Source organism: Rhizophagus irregularis, chromosome 16, assembly GCF_026210795.1.
Source record: "Rhizophagus irregularis chromosome 16, complete sequence".
Classification (NCBI taxonomy): Eukaryota; Fungi; Glomeromycota; class Glomeromycetes; order Glomerales; family Glomeraceae; genus Rhizophagus; species Rhizophagus irregularis.
The window spans coordinates 3,813,676-3,840,347 of NC_089444.1; the positions used below are offsets into that span (position 1 = coordinate 3,813,676).

A 26,672-nucleotide genomic window follows, 5' to 3' on the forward strand; every position below is an offset into this window, starting at 1 on the left:
TGTAAAAAACGGATCGACTTTTTTTTACAGAGTTAGTAATAAAAATTTTATTAGTTAATTGAAAATATTGACGAGGTAATTCTGAATTCGTTCTAATTTACTACTTTAACTACAATTTTGATCAATATGAATTGAATTGTTTTAACTGATTTAGTAAATAGTTTTTAGTTAAAAAAATATTTCTTTGTTATAAAATTACTATAACATTACTCTTTTATACTATTAAAAAGTTTATTATAAAATGAATGGAGATTTAAGCACACGTGAATAATATTTTAGTTTTACAGTATCAGTTTCTTCCACCGAAAATATCTTTATCAGTTATTAGTCTTAAATAAATCGAGCATTTGCAACATTGATACCACATGTGTACTCGTGTCTATCATAATTTCAATCTCAATACTTCTTTAACAAATTTACGTTTCAATATCTTCTTAACTTTTCCGCCAATAAATGGAATGAACTTCAGTTACTAAAAAAGTTTATCCTATAAGTTTAATTGGTTCAATGAAATTTTTAGATTCCTTTTTCAATTTTTTTTCCTATTTAAAGCTTTATTATTTCCAAGAACTAGAAATATGCGTTTATTATTGTCCCCATCATGATAATATTAATGTACATTATCTTATTATTATTAGAAAAATAAAAAAAGATTTTTATTCATTTTTGCTTTAAATATTTTATAATTTTATTGTGGTAAATTGGTAATGAATAATTTGACTTTCACAGAATTATCTTATCTTTGAACTATCTTTGATGCTGCGCCACATTTTCATCTAACGTTAAATTTATCTTTAAAAAAAAAATTATAAGGCAATCTCACCATATCTATTAAAAGGTTCATTACCTTTACGTACGTCAGTTATTATCTGATATAAATTGATATTTGAGATAAAATTATATTTCATTGTATAATACTTAAATCAAGGAATAATTAAACAAAAAATTTTAAGAATTCATTTAGTTCAAAATTAGTTAGTTGGAAACAATACAAAATAAATTCATATCATATTGCAATATCAAATATTTTGGTTTTGCAATTGTCATGTTATATTAGTTTATAACTATACTAAAATAATTCTTTATTTGATTTATTAAAAATAAATGCTTGTATACTTGTTTCGAAGCATGATAATCATTATAATCTGTTTCCATTATAATTTACTATTATTAAGTTAGTGGAATTAATAAAAAAGTCAATTGATATACAATTTATATAACCTAGGCTAATTATTTATTTTATAATAATTATTTGATAAAATAAAATGTATTATATTTCAGATTATATCAAACTTTTTTATTATATTTTATTTTATTAGGTATAATTTAATATTCAAGCCACTTCATATTTCTATGTAACAATTTAGAATTTATTTAAATATAAAATAACATACATGAAAACTATAATTAATCATTAAAATTTTTTATACTAATTTCACCTTTATCAAAATCTATAAAACAAACAAACAAATAAATAAAATAACACATTATAAAATAAAAAAAAGTAAATATCTTACCGAATTCATCAAATTGGATATCCAAACATTCTGTAACTTTTAAAAAATAAATGTAATATTAAAAAAATATGAATATCATCAATTATGTTAATTATCAATAAATATAATTACTTACGAAATGCTGATTGAATAGCACCAATTAAAAAAACAAATAATTAGTAATGTAATATATCTTTTTTTGTTATTAAAGTAAATTAGATTACCTGAATTTGCTGGTTCTGGAAGATTTTTGAAATCTAAAAGTCTACTAGTATAGATTGCTTGTGGATGTTTTGGAATATTATTATATCTTTTTTCACTTGTTCTGTTTAATTTGATTTTATCATTATATTCATTTACTTGATCACTATCTTCATACTCATCATTATTCCATTCATTTAATGTTTGATATAATTCTTTAGCAGTTGGTCTATTTATTTCTTCAGCATCCCAACATTTAGTAATCAAATCTGCAAGTAATTTTGGTGTATACTTAAAAATACTTGGTTTAAGTCCTTCACATATTTTAATAGCTAAACCATTATCATGAGCTATATTATTATAAGGAGTTTCTTCAGATATATATTCATTCATCATAATTCCAAATGAATAAATATCAGATGCTTTTGTATATTGATATCCACGTAAAACTTCTGGTGCCATATAAGGTAATACTCCATAAACACTTTTTTGATTAACTGATTGCTTTATATTTGCTGGTTGACACATTCCAAAATCACTTATATATGGTAAATCACCAATATACAATATATTGCCTGAATGAAAATCTTTATGAACCTTTCCAGAATTATGAATATCTAGAAGTCCACTTGCAATTTGTCGTAATTTATCGATTTTTGAATAATAGCCTAATTCTTTATTTATATAGTTATTTCTAAAATTTCCACCTTCACAGTATTGTAAAACCATCATATATTCGTTAGTTTCTGGATCTTGAGTTATTCCATAACATTGAACAATATCATTAAGATAAATCTGAAGATGAGATTTAATCTAATTATCATCAAAAAGGAAAATTGTATTAATAAATAAATGCAAATAACAATCCTTATATATAAGATAAAGTAAGATTAAATTACCTCATTTAAAAAATCTAAACTTATATCAAGGGAATTATTCAACCTTTTTAATGCATATTTATAAATAAATCTATACCACTTTTGATTTTCAATATCCCAATATTTAATATGTCCTTCAGGCCATTCTGCTGAATAAACCTTACTAAAACCACCTTCTGCAATATAAGTGACATTTTGAAATTTTTCAAAAGGTATCCATTCAAGACATTTTTTATAATGTACAGCATTAAGTTGTGATTGTTGTATAAATTCATCAACTTCTTTGTTTCCACTAGACCAATTTTTAAAGTTATCCTTAAATCTTTTAGCATTACAAGGTTGACACCAATCTTCTCCTGTGCCAGGTTCATTACATTCTCCACATATTCCATATACTTGTTTTCTTTTTTCTAAATCTTCCATATAAACTATTTTATCATCTGCCTCTTCTGATGATTCAGTAGTTGAATCAATAGTAGAAATTGTAACATGTCTCTTTTAAAAATAAATGATTAAAAAACTATTATCATCCAAATTATAAAATTCAATAATGTAATGTTATTAATGATAAAATAAATTATTTTACCTGATATTTGTCTTCATCAACATATTTCCATAAATTTTTCTTATTTTCTGTAGGATTCATTTTTGATATTTCCATACTAAATTAATTTTTATTGTACTAAAAATATATATGTTACAATTTATTTATTTAAATTCAAAGATAACATTAACCATATAATAGAATGAAACGTAAAAAAATTTTTTTTGAAAAAAAAAAAGAATTAACGGATTACGGATAAATTTATTCACAAAATAAACTCTTGTGCAACATGTGTGACATTACTAAAAATAGTATAACCTAATGATAAAAATAAAACACAGTACGTGCTACAAATGATCAGCATAAGCATGAAACCAAATAAAAATTTCGCATAAAATTATAATTTATCTTTTTTTAGTCAGTATTGATAGTATTATGCACCAATAATATTAAATTAACTAGATTGTACTAAAATATTGATTTTTGTCGATATTATTATTTTTATTTCAACCATGTGACACAGGTTACACTATCTTTACAATCGAAATTTCGTTACAATTGGACGATCATATTATCTATCATGTAAAAAATTGCTTTATTTATGGTAGCGAAATTTATAGTGTTAATTATTACAAGACTTTCTCTTTAAATACTTTTACCGATTTATCATGTATATACATAAATATGTACAAGCCTTGAACTCAATTTATATAATTGATTTGAAGTTAATTATGATAATATAATAATAATTCATAATTAATTGTTTTCAAACTCTGTAAACTATAAACTGTAATATAAAAAATCCATATCAGATGCCAAAGTATATAATATAAAATTCGCAATTGAATGAGTATTAAGATAAAGTAAGCTGTTAAAGAATGATAAGTTAATCGTGAAACAAATGAAGCGGGGAAAAAATAAATGAAATAAAGAGAAATGAAAATTGGCAAAATAAAAAAAAAGTAATAAAAAAATAAAGGAAACGGAATAGTATCAAAAATAAAAAAAAATAAAGAAAAAATAAAGATGAAAAAAATAAAGAATTAAATATGTTGAGAAAAGCATTCCATTTTTAATTAACTTTTCTTTTGGTTCGTTTGAAAGGCAATTGATTAGAGTATTAATATATATTTCTTCATAGAATCACTTCACATAAAGGCAATTGACTAATAAACATGAACATAAAGTAACTACGTCATTCCGTGGCTTCTGATTAATTGATTGTGATTAAAAAAGATTAAGTAGATTAAAAGTAAATTAATAATTAACTGAAAGTAATAGACGACTGCTATTTTGAATATATTCATGTGAGTTAAACGTAGCAGCCATTCTGAAGTTGCTAAAGCAGGGCTTCTTTATTTTTCACATAATTAACAGTAGATTAAATTCAAGCAATAGTGTTATGAGTCAGTTCTTATGTGCTTAAAAATAAGCGGTATATTTAGTGTAAGCAGAAGGATCGGTAGGGTCAGTAATTAATAGGATCAGCGTAGATCTTATACTAATTCAATTAATTCAATGTAAATCTTAACAAAAATCCGATCAAATGCGAATATGGTATAGCTCTCCAAATAGCCTATACGATCAGACGCAAGTAAGGGATTAAACTAACCAAATACAGACAATGAATAAAAATAAAGTGTATAAGAAATAACAACACGAAAATAAAGGGTATATGGGTTTTAATTAATTTTATTAAAGATTTTTAAGAACTGTTCTAAAGAACTACTTTTTTATAATGCGCATTTACACTGTCTTTTTATAACAAATTTTTACTAAGAAAAATAATATCTAACATATTAAATTTATGCTACATATGCTATATATATTATATATACTATATATACTATCACTGGTCAAAATCAATACTATCGGGTACATATCAGGTACCTGATATGTGTATAATATATGTGATATATGTGTATGATATTTAACAATACCACACATATCAGGTACCCGATATGTGTAGTAGAAATGTAGAAAATCGGTGACATATACTGTAAACATCATGTATACATCTTACACATATCGGGTAGTCAAATATCGGTGACATATCTTGTAAACATCATGTATATATCTTATACATATCGGGTAGTCAAATATCGGTGACATATCTTGTAAACATCACGTATATATCTTATACATATCGGGTAGTCAAATATCAGTGATATATATTATAAATATCATATATTTAACACACATATATCGGGTAGTAAAATATTTGTAATACATCAGTTAGTAGCTATAAATTTCATATAAAACCAATAGACATATATCTCTTTTTTTTATTTTAATTCAGATAAAATGAAATTCAACTTTATTAAAATTTAAACAATAATACAAATCTTACTCTATCTACTACATACGTAAAATCAAATAAAGTTGAACATTAAAAATAAATAATTATACTATGTAATATGTAAAGTTCTACTAAAAGTAACAATGATAATAAAATTATCTGTTTAACATTTAAAAGAAATATTAGTGAAAATATTAGTAAGTATATTAATTAATAAGAGAAATAAAAATAGAAATGTTAATAAAAACGTTAGTGGTAAATATAGAAAATATTAGTAAAAATGTTAGTAGGAAGAAAGAAAAGTTAGTAAAATAGAAAATATTAATACGAGAATGTTAATAAAAACATGTTAGTAGTATTTAATATTAATAGAAAATGTTAATAAGTGGTAGAAAACATTAGTGAGAGAAAAGAAAAAAAGTATTAGAACGTCAATAGAAAATGTATATATAAAAGAAAAAACAAGCATAATAAAAATATACCTTTATGTTTATTTTTAATATAAAAATAAATAAAAAAATATAATAATAATATTATTTCATAATAACTAAGTAAAGAGTTTGTTTTAAATAAAAAGTTTAAGAGAAAGGTTTTTACGAAAGGAAAAAAAAATAAACAAAGTGCGAAATATAAATACTGAAATCATGTGATCAATCGCCTGATTACAACAACAAATTCTGATTGGGCCATGGATTTTAACCCCAACATATCAATCCGGATTATTATAATTAATAAAATGCATTTATACTATTTATACTAGAATTACACTGCAAGTTAAACTCTTTATTACTTTAAATAATACAAAACCCTACTTAAATATACCAATTAGTCATATATCGGGTACCTATCGGTAGCCTATCATACATATACCAGTCAACAAATTAAATCACTGATTTTTCATAATATCACAATTATTTAGAATCTCCTTCATCCACTCAACTTACAGTTTGTATTATTATCCAAGAATCCATGTCCCTAATAAAAATGATAAAAAAAAGAAAGGAAACATTATTAACGTCCTTACATGAAGAAATATAAAAAAATAACTTCCTCTTTTAGAAATACTCACCGGTCTCCATTTCCAAGTTCTGGGCTAAAATCTACAAAAAAAAGAAGTAAAGGAACGTTAATAAACGTTCTTACATAAAGAAAAATTAAAAAAATCCGCTTCCTCCCTTTAAAAATACTCACCACTGGTCACCATTTCCGAGTTCTGGGCTAAAATCTACAAAAAAAAGGTAGTAAAAGAACGTTAATAAATGTTCTTACATGAAGAAATATAAAAAAACATTTAGAAATACTCACCGGTCTCCATTTTCAAGTTCCGGGCTAAAATCTACAATAAAAGAAGTAAAGGAACGTTAATAAACGTTCTTGCATAAAGAAAACAAAAAAAACCCCTACTTTTCCAAATACTCACCGGTCTCCATTTCTGAGTTCCGGGCCGAAATCTACAAAAAAATAGAAATAAAAGAACGTTAATAAACGTTCTTACATAAATAAAATAAAAAACCCCCCACTTCCCTTTTTAAAAATACTCACCGGTCTCCATTTCTGAGTTCCAGGCCGAAATCTACAAAAAAAATAGAAATAAAAGAACGTTAATAAACGTTCTTACATAAATAAAATAAAAAACCCCCACTTCCCTTTTTAAAAATACTCACCGGTCTCCATTTCTGAGTTCCGGGCCGAAATCTACAAAAAAAATAAAAATAAAAGAACGTTAATATACGTTCTTACATAAAGAAAAAATTTAAAAATCCGCTTCCTCCCTTTAAAAATACTCACCACCGGTCTCTATTTCTGAGTTCCGGGCCGAAATCTACAAAAAAAAAATAAAAGAACGTTAATAAACGTTCTTACATAAAAAAAAAACCTCCTCCTTCTCAAATACCCACTGGTCCCCATATCCGAATTGCAGGCTAAAATCTACAAAAAAAAGAAGTAAAGAACGTTAATAAACGTTCTTACATAAAAAAATCTCCTGCTTTCCCCTCTTACTGATCCTAATTTCAAGTTCACAGGCCGAAATCTACAAAAAGGAAAAAGTAAAAGAACGTTAATAAACGTTCTTACATATGAAAAACCAAAAAAAAAACTCGCTTCCTCATTTTAAAAATACTCACCGGTCTCCATTTCCAAGTTCCGGCCGAAATCTACAAAAAAAAAAGCAGTAAAAGAACGTTAATGAACGTTCTTACATAAAAAACAAAATTTTTCAAGACACTTACCCGGAATCTACAAAAAAAAAGATGTGTAGATCGGCCAATCAAATATACCGATATACTGAATACCCGATAGCATCCATTTCCGGTTAAACGATATTGAGTATGAAATATACCTCCGAATCCTCCGATGTTGTATAGTATAGTTGATAAAAATCTATATTTATCCATACAGTATAATTTTTTATCTATACAGTATAGTTTTTTATTTTATACAGTATAGTTTTTATTTTATACAGTACCCCTTTTATCTATACAGTATAGTTTTTTTACACTATACTTCTCTTATTATGACGAAATTAATGATAAATTAACTTTTCCCAATATTATTATAGGGACAAAACATCAAAGATGATTTACCGAATGATAATTATATAAACGAAAAAGATATGAATTGTAAGTACTTGGATTATAATATACAATGAACGGTTTTTAGAATTTTATTACTATATACCATCGGAAGTATATATCATACTCAATAACTATATTATCTTAGAAATTTCTCTATCAAATGATACCTTCAGTTAAAAAATTCTCAAAAAATAATTTTTCAAACAAACTCTTAGAAAATTCTCTATCAAAAAATGTTCCAAATAGTTAAAAAATTCTCAAAAATAATCTCTCCAAACGAATCTTTAGAAAATTCTCTATCAAAAATGCCCTAAGCGATCCTCTTAATTAAAAAATTTAAAAAATAATTTTTCCAAACAAACTCTTAGAAAATTCTCTATCAAAAATTGCCCTAAACGATCTCCTTAATTAAAAAATTTAAAAAATAATTTCCCTAAACGAACTCTTAGAAATTTCTCTATCAAACGATACTTCAGTTAAAAAATTCTCAAAAAATAATTTCCCCAAACTCTTAGAAAATTCTCTATCAAAAAATACCCTAAACGATTCCCTTAATTAAAAAATTCAAAAAATAATTTCCCTATACGAACTCTTGGAAATTTCTCTATCAAACGATACCTTCAGTTAAAAAATTCTCAAAAAATACTTTCCCCAAATAAACTCCTAGAATTTTCTCTATCAAAAATGTCCCAAATGATCCCTTTAGTTAAAAAATTCTCAAAAAATAATTTTTCCAAACGAACTCTTAGAAAATTCTCTATCAAAAAATGCCCTAAACGATCCTTTTAGTTAAAAAATTCTTGAAAAACCATTTCCAAATGAACTCTTAGAAAATTCTCTATCAAAAATGTTCCAAACGATCCCTTTGGTTAAAAAATTCTCAAAAATAATCTCTCCAAACGAATCATTAGAAAATTCTCTATCAAAAAATGCCCTAAACGATCCCCTTAATTAAAAAATTCAAAAAATAATTTCCCTAAACACACTCTTAGAAAATTCTCTATCAAAAAATGCCCTAAATGATTCTTTTAATTAAAAAATTCTCGAAAAACCATTTCCCAAACGAACTCTTAGAAAATTCTCTATCAAAAATGTTCCAAACGTTCCCTTTAGTTAAAAAATTCTCAAAAATAATCTCTTCAAACGAATCCTTAGAAAATTCTCTATCAAAAAATGCCCTAAACGATCCCCTTAATTAAAAAATTCAAAAAATAATTTCCCCAAACGAACTCTTAGAAAATTCTCTATCAAAAAATGCCCTAAACGATCCTTTTAGTTAAAAAATTCTTGAAAAACCATTTCCAAATGAACTCTTAGAAAATTCTCTATCAAAAATGTTCCAAACGATCCCTTTGGTTAAAAAATTCTCAAAAATAATCTCTCCAAACGAATCATTAGAAAATTCTCTATCAAAAAATGCCCTAAACGATCCCCTTAATTAAAAAATACAAAAAATAATTTCCCTAAACGAACTCTTAGAAAATTCTCTATTAAAAAATGCCCTAAACGATCCCCTTAATTAAAAAATTCAAAAAATAATTTCCCTAAACGAACTCTTAGAAAATTCTCAATCAAAAAATGCCCTAAACGATCCCCTTAATTAAAAAATTCAAAAAATAATTTCCCTAAACGAACTCTTAGAAAATTCTCAATCAAAAAATGCCCTAAACGATCCCCTTAATTAAAAAATTCAAAAAATAATTTCCCCAAACGAACTCTTAGAAAATTCTCTATCAAAAATGCCCTAAATGATCCTTTTAGTTAAAAAATTCTCGAAAAACCATTTCCCAAACAAATTCTTAGAAAATTCTCTATCAAAAATGTTCCAAACGTTCCCTTTAGTTAAAAAAATTCTCAAAAACAATCTCTCCAAACGAATCATTAGAAAATTCTCTATCAAAAATGCCCTAAGCGATCCCTTTAATTAAAAAATACAAAAAATAATTTCCCTAAACGAACTCTTAGAAAATTCTCAATCAAAAATGCCCTAAATGATCCTTTTAGTTAAAAAATTCTCAAAAAACCATTTCCCAAACAAATTCTTAGAAAATTCTCTATCAAAAATGTTCCAAACGTTCCCTTTAGTTAAAAAATTCTCAAAAACAATCTCTCCAAACGAATCATTAGAAAATTCTCTATCAAAAATGCCCTAAGCGATCCCCTTAATTAAAAAATACAAAAAATAATTTCCCCAAACGAACTCTTAGAAAATTCTCTATCAAAAATGCCCTAAATGATCCTTTTAGTTAAAAAATTCTCGAAAAACCATTTCCCAAACAAATTCTTAGAAAATTCTCTATCAAAAATGTTTCAAATGTTCCCTTTAGTTAAAAAATTCTCAAAAACAATCTCTCCAAACGAATCATTAGAAAATTCTCTATCAAAAATGCCCTAAGCGATCCCCTTAATTAAAAAATACAAAAAATAATTTCCCTAAACGAACTCTTAGAAAATTCTCAATCAAAAATGCCCTAAATGATCCTTTAGGTTAAAAAATTCTCGAAAAACCATTTCCCAAAAAAATTCTTAGAAAATTCTCTATCAAAAATGTTCCAAACGTTCTTTTTAGTTAAAAAATTCTCAAAAACAATCTCTCCAAACGAATCATTAGAAAATTCTCTATCAAAAATGCCCTAAGCGATCCCCTTAATTAAAAAATACAAAAAATAATTTCCCTAAACGAACTCTTAGAAAATTCTCAATCAAAAATGCCCTAAATGATCCTTTAGGTTAAAAAATTCTCGAAAAACCATTTCCCAAACAAATTCTTAGAAAATTCTCTATCAAAAATGTTCCAAACGTTCCCTTTAGTTAAAAAATTCTCAAAAACAATCTCTCCAAACGAATCATTAGAAAATTCTCTATCAAAAATGCCCTAAGCGATCCCCTTAATTAAAAAATACAAAAAATAATTTCCCTAAACGAACTCTTAGAAATTTCTCTATCAAATGATACCTTCAGTTAAAAAATTCTCAAAAAATAATTTTTCCAAACAAACTCTTAGAAAATTCTCTATCAAAAAATGTTCCAACGGTCCCTTTGGTTAAAAAATTCTCAAAAATAATCTCTCCAAACGAATCATTAGAAAATTCTCTATCAAAAAATGCCCTAAACGATCCCCTTAATTAAAAAATACAAAAAATAATTTCCCTAAACGAACTCTTAGAAAATTCTCAATCAAAAAATGCCCTAAACGATCCCCTTAATTAAAAAATTCAAAAAATAATTTCCCTAAACGAACTCTTAGAAAATTCTCAATCAAAAAATGCCCTAAACGATCCCCTTAATTAAAAAATTCAAAAAATAATTTCCCTGAACGAACTCTTAGAAAATTCTCAATCAAAAAATGCCCTAAATGATCCTTTTAGTTAAAAAATTCTTGAAAAACCATTTCCCAAACAAATTCTTAGAAAATTCTCTATCAAAAATGTTCCAAACGTTCCCTTTAATTAAAAAATTCTCAAAAACAATCTCTCCAAACGAATCATTAGAAAATTCTCTATCAAAAATGTCCTAAGCGATCCCCTTAATTAAAAAATACAAAAAATAATTTTCTTAAACGAACTCCTAGAAATTTCTCTATCAAATGATACCTTCAGTTAAAAAATTCTCAAAAAATAATTTTTCCAAACAAACTCTTAGAAAATTCTCTATCAAAAAAATTCTCTATCAAAAAATGTTCCAACGGTCCCTTTGGTTAAAAAATTCTCAAAAATAATCTCTCTAAACGAACTCTTAGAAAATTCTCAATCAAAAAATGCCCTAAACGATCCCCTTAATTAAAAAATTCAAAAAATAATTTCCCTAAACGAACTCTTAGAAAATTCTCAATCAAAAAATGCCCAAATGATCCTTTTAGTTAAAAAATTCTCAAAAAACCATTTCCCAAACGAATTCTTAGAAAATTCTCTATCAAAAAATGTTCCAAACGGTCCCTTTAGTTAAAAAATTCTCAAAAATAATCTCTCCAAACAAATCTTTAGAAAATTCTCTATCAAAAATGCTCTAAATGATCCTCTTAGTTAAAAAAATAATTTTTCCAAACGGACTCTTAAAAAATTTCTCAAAAAAATCTATCTAAAAGTTTCTTAAATAAAATCCCTATTAAATATTATTCAAATGGACTTTTAAAATTTCTTAGAAAATTATTTATAAAAATTATCTAAAAAATGAATTTAAATAAAAAATTTTAGTTGAAACGGATTATATATAATACAGTACGTTGTACAAAATAAAAATCTTACGTATTAAAATTTACATATCGGGTACCTGATATGTGTAAGATAGATCAATGCCCGATATACAATATCAGTGACTAATAGCTTAGCTATCGGGTACCCGATATGTAAAAATACCCGATATTTATCCGATTAGCCACCGATATATAGGTACCCGATATGTACCCGATAGAATTGATTTTGACCAGTGTATATATGCTATATACCCTATATATACTATATTATCTATATATACTATTTATTCTATATGTTCCCTATATACCATATATTCTATATATCGGACATATATAACATATCGAACATATTCGACATCTACTACATTGATCGGCATCACGGGTTCAGTTATATCACGTGATTGCTGCATAACAATTTACTGCGTAACATCACTCCCCGCTCAAGTTTTCAACTCCGTTGAAAATTTGAAGAGCCTTAGTTACCAATTTCTGAAATTCGGTTTGGCTAACCTCTCGGAGTAATGTGGGCGTTATTCGGATCGTGCGCATGATTTGTTCGACTCCCAGATATTCGAATAAATAGAACATTCGAGTGACAATAGTTCGGTAATGTTCCGTTAATTGTTGTCGATAATAGTTTCGTTGCTTATTATCTTTAGTTTGTCGTTCCAACAATTGTCCTAGATAAAACAAATTAACTAACCATAGGACTCTGTCACCAACTCGCTTAGATCTTTCTGTGGCTTCATTCATTAATCGGAACTTTTCCTCGAAGTTCATATTATCTTCATATGGTTTTGGATAAGGAACAACATATTCTGGTTGAGTTTCTCATAAATCTTTCAATATACACTGATATGGAGTCATTTTTTTCTTTAATAATTTTAACAATCCTCAAAAAAAAAAAAAATCTTCAATATATATATAAAAAAAAATTATCAAATAAAAAAAATTTCACAAATCTTCATCAACCGGTACATCAATTATCTATTGATTGTCTAAAATAGGAGATGATCGTCATATGCACATTCCCCAACAATTTAAAAATTCCTTACACAAATTTTCATGGTGTTACGTTCTGATGCTGGTTATACGGCTTCAAACGTTCCGAATTGATGGGATCTCTCAAAATTTTCCCATCTAAGGTTCGCAACTTATAGGCACCGTTGCTTAGAACCTCATGGATATAATACGGTCCTTTCCAACGTTCCCGCAACTTTTGTTTTCCTCGTAATTGACTCTGATAAAGGAGAACTAAGTCACCGATTTTAAACTGCACGTCATGAAGAACACTATCGTGACGTTGTTTTTGCTTCTGTTGTGATTGGTGTATTATGTCTTGTGTTAATAGCCGTTCTCCCACAACTTTCCCAGTTAATGTATGAATTCGATTAAAAAGGTCTTGCTGAGTATCACTCTCAGATATATCAACCTGAGTAGTCCGGACGGCAAACTCAATCGGCAATATAGCATCTCTGCCATACATTAAATAAAATGGTTCGTGTCTGGTCGTGTTATGCCTTTTAGTTCTATAGGCAAACAATACCGATGACAAATACACGTCCCAATCATCCTTGTTTTCGTTGGCATACTTTGCCAATGCTTCACATAACGTTTGGTTAAATCTTTCCACCAATCCGTTCGTTTGAGGATGATAAGCTGTTGATAGTTGGTGCTTTACTCCAAGCTCTTGGCAGAGTGAATTCAACATTTCGTTTACAAAGTGGGTTCCACGGTCGGTAAGGATCTCTTTTGGACATCCGTGCCGGCATATTATGTCTTCATAGAAAAAAGACACAACAGATGAAGCCTTTGCATTTGGTAAAGCGCGAGCTTCCGGCCATTTGGTAAGATATTCTGTGGCGACCACTATATACATATTTCCCTTTTTCGTCTTCGGGAGTGGTCCGACGATATCCATGCCAACTCTATCAAAAGGCTGTCCTATTTTTATCGGATGTAAAGGCTCGTTCCTCCGATTTTTACCCCTCTTTTGGCATTCATCACAACTTTTGACATAGTCCCGAATGTCATTGAACATTTGGGGCCAGTAATATCGGATTTTTATTCTTCGATATGTCTCATCAATAGAAAAATGACCGGCCAAAGGGTCTGAATGTGAGTGATGTAATATACTTTCAACTTCACTCTCTTTGACAACTTTTATTGGTCTGTTTGGGTTGTCCTTGTTTTTCTTATACAATTGATCGTTCAATACGATAAAATATCTCGATTTTCGTTTGATGGCAGCCCGCTGCTCTTTTGTTAGGTGTGTTGGCATAGAATAGTCCGTTAAAAATTGTACGAGTGAAAAATATATGGATAAATCCATTCCGTCAAATCGATATGGGTAGTCCGTAAAGTGGTGTCAATAATGCGTGTCCGATGTAAAAAAATATTCAAACGTAAATACTCCTTTTTTAGTGTTTAATCCGACTAAGTGTATCTACGTTTGAGTGTTGTTTTCCAGGGCGATTTATGATTTCCAAGTCGTAGCCATTCAATGTCATTAACCATCGTCCAAGTTTGCCAACAGGATTCGTCATTTTTAGGAGATATTTTAACGCCGCATGGTCTGTTACTACAACAAACTTTTGGCCATGCAAATAATGGTGGAAATGTCTGATAGACCAAATAACCGCGAGACATTCCAACTCTGTAATACCATAATTCCTCTCATGCTTATTTAGAGTCCTGCTCGCATAAGCAATTACACACTCGTTATTATTTTCATCCTTCTGAGCTAATATAGCTCCTAATGCATAGGTAGAAGCATCCGTGAATACCATAAACGGTTTTTCAAAATTTGGGTAAGCTAATATCGGTGGGGTCGTTAAACATATTTTCAAATTTTCGAAAGCCTTTTGTTGATCGCTTGCCCAAATGTAAGGAACGTTCTTCTTTAGCAAACGATGTAAAGGTTCAGCTATTTTTGAAAAGTTTTTCACGAACTTTCGATAATAAGAAGCCAACGCTATAAACCCTCGAAGTTGTGTTAGATCCTTCGGAACAGGAAATTCTTTAATAACTATCAACTTTTCAGGATCGGTATGAATGCCCTTTCGACTTACAACATGTCCCAAGAAGGGTATTTCGTCTTTAAAGAAGAAACACTTTTCCGGGCTCAACTTTAATCCAGCCTGTGCTAATCGCGAGAATACTTGTTCCAAATGTAACAGGTGTTCTTCGAACGTTTTTGATGCTACATTAATATCGTCGATATAAACCACAACATACTGCCAAAGGATATCTCGCAGGACTGTATCCATAAGACGCTGAAAGGTCGCCGGGGCATTACATAAGCTGAACGGCATAACGGTGAATTCATATATTCCGAATTTCGTAATAAATGTTGATTTTTCTCGGTCCTTCGGATCCAACTCTACTTGCCAGAACCCACTTGCCAGGTCTAATGAAGAAAACCACTGGGACCCTGACAATGTTTCCAGCATGTCGTCTATCCTAGGCAGTCCTTTTTCGTTACCTTATTCAATTTTCGGTAATCGACGCATAATCGTTTTTTACCATTCTTTTTCTCGACAACTACCACTGGCGAAGTCCATTGACTATTGGACGGAATAATTAATCCTGCCTTTAGAAGCCGTTCAATTTCTTCTTTTATGAAGATCTGATTCTGGTATGATGTCCTATAGAATCTTTGCTTGATTGGAACTGCATCTTCGGTATCAATACAATGTTTAACTATCGAAGTTCGACCGAAATCATCCGGTTCCCAGGCAAATAAATCCTTATGCCGATTCATGAATTCTTGAAATTTTTGTCGTTGTTCATTATCCAAATTTCCCGTATGGAATTTCCCCTTTTCAACTTCCTTATATTGATAGTAACATTCGTTCTCAACGAATGTATCATCTTTCAAAAGCTCTTCGATTTCCTGAGCTTCCTCTTGAGTGATGAACTGCGTATTGCAATACATCTGCTCTTGTAAATTTTCATCATCATCATCAGTCTCATACTCCTCTTCAGATTCTTCTATCACATCTTCTTCGGCGACTTCCTCTTCCTCTTCTTCAACTCTGGAGGCTTCAATACTAACAATATGATGTGGTGCTTCTTGACATTCGGTTATAACTTCAAGTACTTTACCCTTCCATTCAATTACCATCTTATTATTGTTATAATCAATAACGGCTTTCGTTTTCCGCAACCAGTCGTTTCCTACAATAGCAGAATAGGAGTCTGCTTCCGTGACAATCGCATCCATCGGTATGATACATCCTTTTATCATTAAAGGGATATCGGATACTGCGCCCAACGGCCTTCGTCGTTCTCCATTTACATTTACCATCACTGTTTTCAAAGCTCGGGTTATCTCCATATCCAAGTCTTTCAATAAGGATAAAGATATGATGCTTCCTGCTGAGCCCGAATCCACGATTAAAGGGAACCTTATGTGATTTATTGAAGCATCACAGTATAATGCAGACGTCTTGTCATCATTTGGTCCTGCTGTATTTACTTGCATCAGGTCCTGCGTCTCGGGAGCAATTCCTTCTTCCAAGGTCTCATTATTTATTGATTCCTTTGTTGGTCTTTTCTCTTGTTCCTCGTCCTTCTTTCGAACAACTGGTTTTCTTAATTGTTTGGCTATGGTTAAGCCAAACTTCGGATTCAAGGCCAATAACTGTCCATTTGTAATGTTTGCGGGTTGATCAAAAAACTGTTGCGGCGTGTAAGGTTCAACCATTCTATTGACCGGGGCAACAACCGGTACTTTCTTTTTAGGAGGCCTCTGGACCGTTCTCTTCGTTTCAGCATTTTTAGATTCGGTAACTTGCTTTGCTTTATTCCGCACCATCTTTTCTTCATCTTTCGAATCGTTCTTAAGTGTTCCTTGCAATGGGTTTAGTCTAGTCTTACTTCTAGTAAGTCGAGTAGCCGGGTAAGTTTCGAGTAAGGTGAGATTTGAGGGAATTGTGATTTGGCGGGTACACTCACCCCCATGAGGTACGCCATCTAGTTTAAAGATTCTTCCTGAGGCACCAGCTGGGCAAGCAACTGGTGAATCTGGGCGATTCCTTCACTCACGTTATTCGTCTGCTGAGGTGTAGTGCGATTATTATTATCATTACCACCAGTATTGTTGTTACCGTTGTTGTTATTAGCGGGTGCCGCGTTATTGTTTCGGTTGGGACAGGTCCTTACAATATGTCCCGGTTGTCCACAGGAATAGCAAGTCACTCTAGATTGTATGGCTGGATTTTGTTGCGCTTGATTGTTAGGCTGTGCAGCATTTCGTTGATTATTATTATTTCGATATCCTCTATTTCCGGAGCCCAATTGTTGTACCTGTTTGGTCAACTCTTGAATTGCCTTGCATAAGTTTTCCGACTGTGTATTGGTGCCGGATGGTGCGAACTTATTCAAGTATGCACTAACGGCATGTTGATCTTGATGTGTCAATTCGTAGGCTTTCGCCCTATCTACTGCGGCATTCCAAGTCTGATCGTTATGGGGCTTTACAGTGACATATAGGTCAGGCAGCAGTCCGTTGACAAATTTCCGAGCTTTGATGGCTTCTGGGTATACAAAGGCGTTTGTTTCCACTCTTCGGTATAATTCTTGTAGAGCTGCGGCGTACGTATTGACGTCTTCTCCGGGCTGTTGTCGCTTCTGTTCCAATTCTGTAGTCCAAATTTCGATCAGGGTTTGTGTTCTAAAGGCGGCAGGGAAATTCAGAACAAAATCAGTATTATTATTGTTGCCGGTCCATGCAACAACCTTATTCGGGTTATTATTTGGTAATGCTTGATTGGCATTCCACCAAGTGGAGGCGGCTCCTTTAAGATAAGCCGGCACAACCTCCAATTTTCGACCATTTGCAATCCCATTTGCATTGCACGCTCGGGTAAAGTCTTCCAACCATGCTACTGGATCTTGATTCCCCCCATAGAAATATGGTAGCTCGGCTACCTTTCCTTCCCGGCGAGGTGGATTGGTAATCGCCTGGGTATTTCCGGCCAATGCGTTGTTAGTATTTGGCAGAGCTTAAGTTAAAGCGGCTATGGCGGCTCTCAATTGCTGGAAATCTTGTTGGTTTGGTTGGGCCATATTATCAGGCTGTTGAGCTATTGGTTGTGGATTATTGTTTACAATTTCTTCTGAACCAGGTGATGTTGAAAACCTAATTTCGCTATAATTATAGGTGATTATGAATAAATCTAGGCGGAATCCTTGGGTAATGCTGTATATGTTCCAAATTTCTTGTTGTAATGCTTCAAAATTTAGAATAGGTGTGTCGGAATATCTAATACTGAAAATTAAATCAATTATAGCTATCCAAATGTCTTCTCCTTCGACGTATGATAGCTCCTCTAAATACTGTTGAGTGTACCGAGTATAAGTTATGGCTGGGTATTCCGAGCTGTACCAGTCCCAAAAGGTACTAAAGTTGTCGGATAATAACAGTTCGGGTGGGTAACAGTGGATGCAGGATCGGTCACGATGACGATAGGTGATGTTAGGGCTTCTTAGGTCTTGATGTAATCTATCGTGGTTAATGTTCCTTTGAAAATGCGCTACAAACATACACTTTGGGTCAACAGGGATGTTAAGGATTCTGGCAGAAGGCACCAATTGTTATGAGTCAGTTCTTATGTGCTTAAAAATAAGCGGTATATTTAGTGTAAGCAGAAGAATCGGTAGGGTCAGTAATTAATAGGATCGGCGTAGATCTTATACTAATTCAATTAATTCAATGTAAATCTTAACAAAAATCCGATCAAATGCGAATATGGTATAGCTCTCCAAATAGCCTATACGATCAGACGCAAGTAAGGGATTAAACTAACCAAATACAGACAATGAATAAAAATAAAGTGTATAAGAAATAACAACACGAAAATAAAGGGTATATGGGTTTTAATTAATTTTATTAAAGATTTTTAAGAACTGTTCTAAAGAACTACTTTTTTATAATGCGCATTTACACTGTCTTTTTATAACAAATTTTTACTAAGAAAAATAATATCTAACATATTAAATTTATGCTACATATGCTATATATATTATATATACTATATATACTATATATGCTATATACCCTATATATACTATATTATCTATATATACTATTTATTCTATATGTTCCCTATATACCATATATTCTATATATCGGACATATATAACATATCGAACATATTCGACATCTACTACATTGATCGGCATCACGGGTTCAGTTATATCACGTGATTGCTGCGTAACAATTTACTGCGTAACAATAGTATTTAATGTCATAGTTGCTAGTTTCTATGTATATTATCTGGATCGAAACGAAATTGATAGTCACATGATGATTTACGGTTGTCACGTCGTGTCAGCGCACTTAAAAAACAATTTTTCGTATTGCTACAATAGATAGTAATTACAGTATTCACATTGTTTTATCACGGAGAAACATATTTCTAAGCCCTTTTATAACATTTCTCTGATAAAAATATTTAAATACTAATTAAAGAAATATTTTTTTTTTTAATAAAAAATGATAATAGATAAAAGTTGCCAAAGTATAATAGTACATATTCACATTTTCTAATGGTTTTGACGTAAATTAATTAAATTTTTGAGCATTAATAAAATAAAAAAATTAGACATTACGTGTTATTGTCAAAGTTGAATTATTCATATAAAAATTTTCATTCGATCACGCCTAATAGATTTGATGGTTATTTTCACGAATATTTCACGTGATTTCATGTCATTCTAAGATGAGTAGAACCAAAAACTTTTTAACGACTTTAATGTTAACTGATTTTAGTCAATTAAGGTTTTTTTATTTCTGAACGGTGTATAATGAGAAATAATGTTTAATAAGCTTGACGAAAGTAAAACTGTAAGTAACATATGTACTGTACTATATATACAAAGCATCAGAATCTATCCAATTAAAAAAAAATTGTCATATTTAGATTACCATGTATAAATAATTTGAATTGTGTAACATTGAAAAGTGTGCGTCCGATCTATTTCGTATTTATCATCATATCATAATTAAGGAAATTTGATTGACCTTCCTGAATCCTGACTACGAAACCTATCTTAAACTAATACATTTTCAAGATAATTAAAATTTTAACTGGATTTTTTTTTATTCTGATGGATTAATACTAACAAAAAAAGTATAATTTTTCTTATTAATTGCATTTTATTTGCGGTCATTTCTCTCTTAATTACCATGACTAATCATTTCTATAATAATAATTTTTTTTTTATTTTTCAGTTTTTACCATAAAGACCTAAACTACCTTTTTAGTCTTTCATTATTGTTTATATTTTTATTGGATTTTTTTAGGGATTTTTTTAATCTGAATTTATCAAAATTTTTGGAATTTTTTTTAACCCAAAAAGCATTGTTAATTCTTTTTTGGTTTGGGTCAAGACTATAATCAGATTAGAACTATGTCCTACGGCTTTTTAAGGTTTAGAGATTTTTTTTTGTCAATGGATATTGTTTCCGACTAATAAATTCGCATGAAATTTTTTTTTTTTGATATTAACGAATTTTTTTTTATTGTAAGATTGTTTTTAATTATATAGATACATAATAAATCTATATAACTAAAAATCTATATAACTGAAACTACTTAATTATATATGAATATTTATAACAATAAAAAAATAAATAACCAGTTACTATTACCATTTCTAATTTTAAGATATTGCCTCACATGGAAATACTGAGAATAGAAATGAATATGTGGTTTATAGTCATTATTAACCTGTTTATAAACAAAATTTAAATGTTTATTTATACCATTTTTTCTGTAATCTCATTTTTATCTAATAAAATAAATTAATTTTTTATCCTTTAAAAAAATTAAAAAGTCAAAAGGGTCAATCAAAGAAATATTTATTAATAATGAAGTATATTGCTTCAAAACTATGTGAAAGAAAATTTAATAAATCTTACACAGTATGATAAATAACACCAATTGACTTTGTGATATATCACATGATGAAGGAATTATGCATCATGGTCTAATTGTTTCCATATTTTTTTATGATCTGGAATTAATATTCCTAAATCCTAATACATCTAATAGTTGCGTGACTTGGTTGGAGCAATTACACTTCTAATACATAATTTTTCAAAAATGGCGTGGAAAATTTTTTAAATGGTTTGATCATTTCCACATTAAACAATTTTTATGATCCAATGATTAATTTAATGAAATGATTATTAATCACATTACCATATTAAGTTTACAAAAAAAAATTAACTGGTTTCTTTTGATTTTAAACATATATAAAACAGGACTCCAGAGATCTGAACAATATATAAAAGATATAAAGTAAATAATGAAAATATAAAAATTCACACAACAAAATTCATATAAATATTAGTAAAAAAAATTATCTTTTTCTATAACAAAATTCATATAAATATCTCATTTTTTCACATCCATATCAGAAACTTTTATATCAACAACTTTACAAAGCTTTTATTTGGGTTTTTATTTCTGATAGTGTTGTTTTAATAATAATTCTTTTTTTATCATAAGTTGATTCCACGATTATTTTATATTTTTTGGTAAATTCATTCATTTATTTAAAGTACTGAAATTTTCTGACTTTAACTACAGAACATAATTCAAATTAATATGGATGTGAAAAGATGTGACAATATGAAGGAAAAATTAGAGAGGACTGGATCTACCAAAAATATTAGAAAATGTTCATCTGTTTATTAGAAACAGACACCTATGATTTGAGAGCAAGTGGTGACATAGTCTGCTCAAATGAGCGCAATGTAGCAGCAACAGTAATAAACAAAATTAATAAAGATAAACGAAATAATGGCAAGAACTGGCAAGACTTTGTTAAATGAAAAAGTGAGAAACCAAATTAATTCATTTTATAAGAGAAATAACAAGTATGAAGAAAATAATGAAGATAACCCAAAATCAGAATTACAACTTCAGATAGAAAAATTAGTGATAAACTGTTATCAAAAAAGTCAAGAACTCAATAATGACTGTTACATGTATGAGATGAGTCCTAGTATAGTAAATGTCTTATTATTATTTAAAAAGTTTCAACAAATAGGTGTTATTGCATACCACAATAAATGAAATAATGGAAAATTATATTATTGATGGACCAACAAATAATAAATTTATAAGATTCAATAAATCAATAAAAATTTTGAGAAGAAGTTAAAGAATTTAGGAATTTGATGAATTAAAGAACAACAGAAATTAATTATTAAAAAACTAGAAATAGAAACAAATATAAAGATTTACAGAATCAATATAATGATGTAAAGTTGTCAATGGATAAACTATCCTTTGACAAAAAATCCAAATTAAAGAAAGAGGTTAAAACTTTACAAGAAACTGTTTTAACTCAAAATTTCCAGATTAAAAGTTTAAAAATAGAATTCAAAATTGAGAAATTATGTATTCAATTTGCAAATCAATTTTTAAAAATACCTTCAGATAGAAAGGATCAATTTTTAAATATAGATTTTGGCTCCATGGAAACCATCTGTTCTGCCTGTTTTTTTATATCTTTTACAAATTGAATCTAGGAGTTGACGTTCTAACACTTTGTCTATATCAGAATCGGAATTATCCCAAATTTCAATTTCTGCTGCTGCTTCTTCACTTCCACTTTCTCTCTGTTCTTCATCACCACCACTGGATTTGACATAAATAATCAAATTAAATGTATGAATAATTGATTGTACAAATAACCCAAATTTTTAATAAATAATTCCAAATTTTTGATAAATAACCCAATGTTATATAAAAATTTTGATTAAGTTTACTACCAATAAAAATCTTTGATGGTTTTCACAGAAGTTAAATAACCCAAAATGTCTGATATATATGAAAAACGGAAATTAATAAAGAAAGACATGAGAAAGAAGTCATTTTTAAGTGGAGTTCCACCATGTCTTTATATCGATAACTAGGTGTAAAAATGTTTTATTATTTAAGTTTGATAGCCTTTCTAATTCTTCAATTATTTTAGAAGACTATTTTATAACCTTTATTGATTTTTTTAATTTTTTTATGTTCTTTTATCACTTCCAATCTTCATGTTGTTGGATCCAAATAACTAATACATAAATCCTAAGGTTGGCCTTTTAGTATATTCTATACTAAGAGTTCAGATTTGTCCTTATTAATCTTAATATCATTGAGTTTATAAAATGAACCTAAGATCTTATGCTATGTCATCTGGAGAGTTTGCTATCTGAGTAAGAAATAACTTGAGAAATATGCTTGTTAAGAGATATATAAATGAAACTCATAGACAGCTAACACATTGACATTTTGTATCCCAAAGTCTTATCCTTATTAATTCTGGTACTTAATGGATTATAAAAATCCTTTAAATTAATGATGATATTGTTTATCAATAATAATTCTGATTTTTTTTTGTTAAATAAAATTTATCAGCTAATTTTAGTAAAAATTCTTTTAAATCGTTTGATTATTTGTAATCCAATTTGTATTATAATTCATATTTCTTGTGATTGACTTTGTTAGAAGTCATTTCGTTTTGTGTAGATAGAAAGTTTTGAGTGCAGAATATTTGAATAAAAGGAGTATTTATATTAAAAAACGCGTGAGTAATATTAAAAATATTAAAGAGGATAAGTCTAATGTAGATTGTAGTTTTAATACTGATGAGTTAATCCAGACAGTTCATTCATTCAATTATTAAACCCTGGAATTGCAATATGACACCAGATTCAATAGATAACTTCTAAAATTTCCTACCAGTTTTCATGTAAACAGAGCTAAAAACCTGTAATTCATGAACATTCCATATGGATGGGTTGGTAAGCTACATTATCCTGCATATACTTTACAAACTCTTTCAATTTATGTTTCTTTTGTCTTTAAAATCTTCTTTTTCTTGTTGGTTATAAGCTTTTTTAATTCAAATATACAAAAAAATTCTTTTTAATATTTGTTCTTATGTAGCACTTTTACCAGGTTGGTCATATGTATAACTATAAATTATATTAGAAAAGAATAATAAATTGAATTCTTTTTCTATTGACTAATATATATTTAAAATTGGATCATAATATATACTTCAGAAATAATCTTTTTTGATTAATTCATATTACTATATTGCTAAATAATAGCATATAAACCTTAAAGTATTGTATATATTGATTATGCCTTTCAAAATGTATTTAGGCAGGATTTGAAAATAAGTTAAATCAAATGTAGACATTCCAAATGTAGACGTTCTCCCAATTCCAAAATAGGTCCAAAAATATAATTAAAGATTTTTCTTCTTACTTTAACAATCTAAATAGAAATACTTTCTGAAATTAAATAAAAATTCACAATCAAGCAATGTGAAATCCTTTTGGCTGTGCTTGGAGAAAGTAGAAACAGTTTTTAATAATATTTACTAATTGTTGATGATTAATTCACTAGTAGATATTGGTGCTATCATTCTTTGTAATAGTTTATAATTTTCAATTCCTGGATATAAAATAATTGTACTATATTTCATTTTCAAAATAATTTCTTTAAAATTAATTAAGACTGTTGTATATAATAATAAAGCAATAAATTTGCTAAAATTTTACCATTTTGTAATCTGTACAATAAATTTAATACATATATCTCTAACTAATGTAAAAAGTGTTGATTTATCAGTAATTTTAAGGATTTATAAGCATGAAAAGACTGAAAGGTTCTTGTATAAATGTCTGGATTATTTAAAAAATATATTATGAAATTTAACAATTTAAATTTTACTATTTTGAATGATTTTTTTGATCAATATTGCTCTCCTTCTTGATAAACCTCTTCCTCTTTCGTTTCCCATATTTTTATTTAATCTTAAATTTTCTTTTCCTCTTAAAAATTCAGGATAATTAAAACATATATTAATTTGTGCAGCATTCATAAAAAAATGGCAATAGGCAATGGTCGGATACGAAAGTAATTGTTGGAGAAGAAAATAACACTTTCCATGTATATCTGACCTATTTGTATTGCACATTAGGGCTTTATTAAAAAACTAGAGAATAAAAGGTTGCTAGTTTCTCCAATTATGTTAAATATTAATTTTTACTAGCAACATTTTATTTAGTTATTGATAAATGACAACATCTTCCTCATTATCACCCCATCAATACGAACAGGAACCAAGACCCATAAAGATCATAAATTGATCTAGTTTAGCAGACATTTTAGACATTAAACCATTAATAGCTGATTGTTCTTTAAGAATATCTTCATTCTCAGAATCTGAACTTTCTTGTGTTGATGAATCAACGTCAGGATATGTTCATTTAAATGAGGTGACTTTTTTTGTATCAAAAAATAGTCAAGATATAGTTTAAAAATCAATAAGCCATAAGATTATAAATAATAATTTCTATACAATATTTATCTAACAATAATTGTAACAACCACTATGTTTTGGGTCATTGTTTGTTGAAAAATAACCAAATTATTAGTTATATTATTTACTTTATAAAACATGACGTGTCTAAATTAATATAATGTCCTTTAATATTTATAATAATAAAGATGCATAGACCCAATATATTCATCCAACTCTTTTTAGAGTATTTAATTCAGTTCTTTTTTTGATTTAAATCCCCTGATAATTAATCTATCTATAAACTATTCAAGAAATATTTGTATAAGCATCTTTAGAGAATGTTGTCTATTACTGTGATTCAAAAATTTAATTAATTTCCAATCTTCTATTTGTTGTTTGCTTTTCCTATATCTCTATTATAATATATAAGAATGTACTAATAACTTTAATGAAAATTAATTAAGGTATAAAGCCTTAATAATATTATATCTATACACCAAGTATTTGAGTTTTGCTCATATGAAATCAGGCCTCTCTATTACTAACCCATGATTATAAATTTGTTGAGAAAGATATTTATCATTTTTTTAATATTCTGCACCATACTTCCTGATCAGCATTAACTGAATTAAGTGCTTTAGTTGATGTTTGTTGTTCATTCCAGCTAGTATTATTAATTTCTTTGTTTGGAATAGGAATTTTATTGGTTCCATCCAAATTGTTAACGATTCTTTACAGCTTTTCATGATAGTCATGTGATTGACCTTGCATACTTGCCTTGGAGTTTTCTTTTTCTTTTCCTTTCAGTTGAAAAGTGTTAGGATAAAGAGTGTAAATTTTAAAAGAATTGTGAGCATTTATATAAAGTAAGAGATATGAATAAAATTATACACATTAAAATCTCTTTTCTTTTCTTTGACAAATTATGAAAAAAATTTTTTTTTAAATGCTCTCTTATTGAATATTACTGTAATTTGTATGGTACACTTTTCAGGTTTAAATGGTGGCAAAACTTGTATTGGCAGTGCAATATTCACTGTTATTGCCAACAGCCAAATTCAGTTTACTAAAAACATCAAAGTCGTTGATAAATTTTATTCAATGTTAAGATGCCATTATATAATGATTACTTTTAAAAATGTATATAAATAATATATATG

The 26,672-nt window shown here is 28.5% G+C and overlaps 4 protein-coding genes across 4 annotated transcripts; 1 reads left to right on the forward strand and 3 right to left on the reverse strand.

Annotated features, from left to right (window-relative positions):
• Positions 1-1,351: 1,351 nt before the first annotated feature.
• OCT59_008517 (uncharacterized protein) lies at positions 1,352-3,221 on the reverse strand (the record flags this gene model as incomplete). Its single annotated transcript, XM_066142531.1, has 7 exons — positions 1,352-1,451; positions 1,518-1,553; positions 1,633-1,638; positions 1,721-2,510; positions 2,597-2,610; positions 2,911-3,070; positions 3,162-3,221. The coding sequence occupies 7 exons, from the start codon at positions 3,219-3,221 to the stop codon at positions 1,408-1,410; spliced, it is 1,110 nt and encodes a 369-aa protein (XP_065999404.1). The 3' UTR covers positions 1,352-1,407.
• Positions 3,222-6,719: 3,498 nt separating this feature from the next.
• Positions 6,720-7,726, reverse strand: OCT59_008518 (uncharacterized protein; the record flags this gene model as incomplete). The annotated part of the gene is made up of 10 exons (XM_066142532.1): positions 6,720-6,754; positions 6,839-6,869; positions 6,961-6,991; positions 7,083-7,113; positions 7,207-7,240; positions 7,313-7,347; positions 7,420-7,450; positions 7,545-7,574; positions 7,650-7,656; positions 7,713-7,726. The coding sequence occupies 10 exons, from the start codon at positions 7,724-7,726 to the stop codon at positions 6,720-6,722; spliced, it is 279 nt and encodes a 92-aa protein (XP_065999405.1).
• A 14,275-nt stretch (positions 7,727-22,001) lies between these two features.
• Positions 22,002-22,277, forward strand: OCT59_008519 (uncharacterized protein; the record flags this gene model as incomplete). The annotated part of the gene is made up of 1 exon (XM_066142534.1): positions 22,002-22,277. One exon carries the CDS (start codon positions 22,002-22,004, stop codon positions 22,275-22,277), a length of 276 nt encoding a protein of 91 aa, XP_065999406.1.
• A 383-nt stretch (positions 22,278-22,660) lies between these two features.
• Positions 22,661-23,067, reverse strand: OCT59_008520 (uncharacterized protein; the record flags this gene model as incomplete). The annotated part of the gene is made up of 2 exons (XM_066142535.1): positions 22,661-22,844; positions 22,979-23,067. 2 exons carry the CDS (start codon positions 23,065-23,067, stop codon positions 22,661-22,663), a joined length of 273 nt encoding a protein of 90 aa, XP_065999407.1.
• Between the last annotated feature and the right edge of the window lie 3,605 nt (positions 23,068-26,672).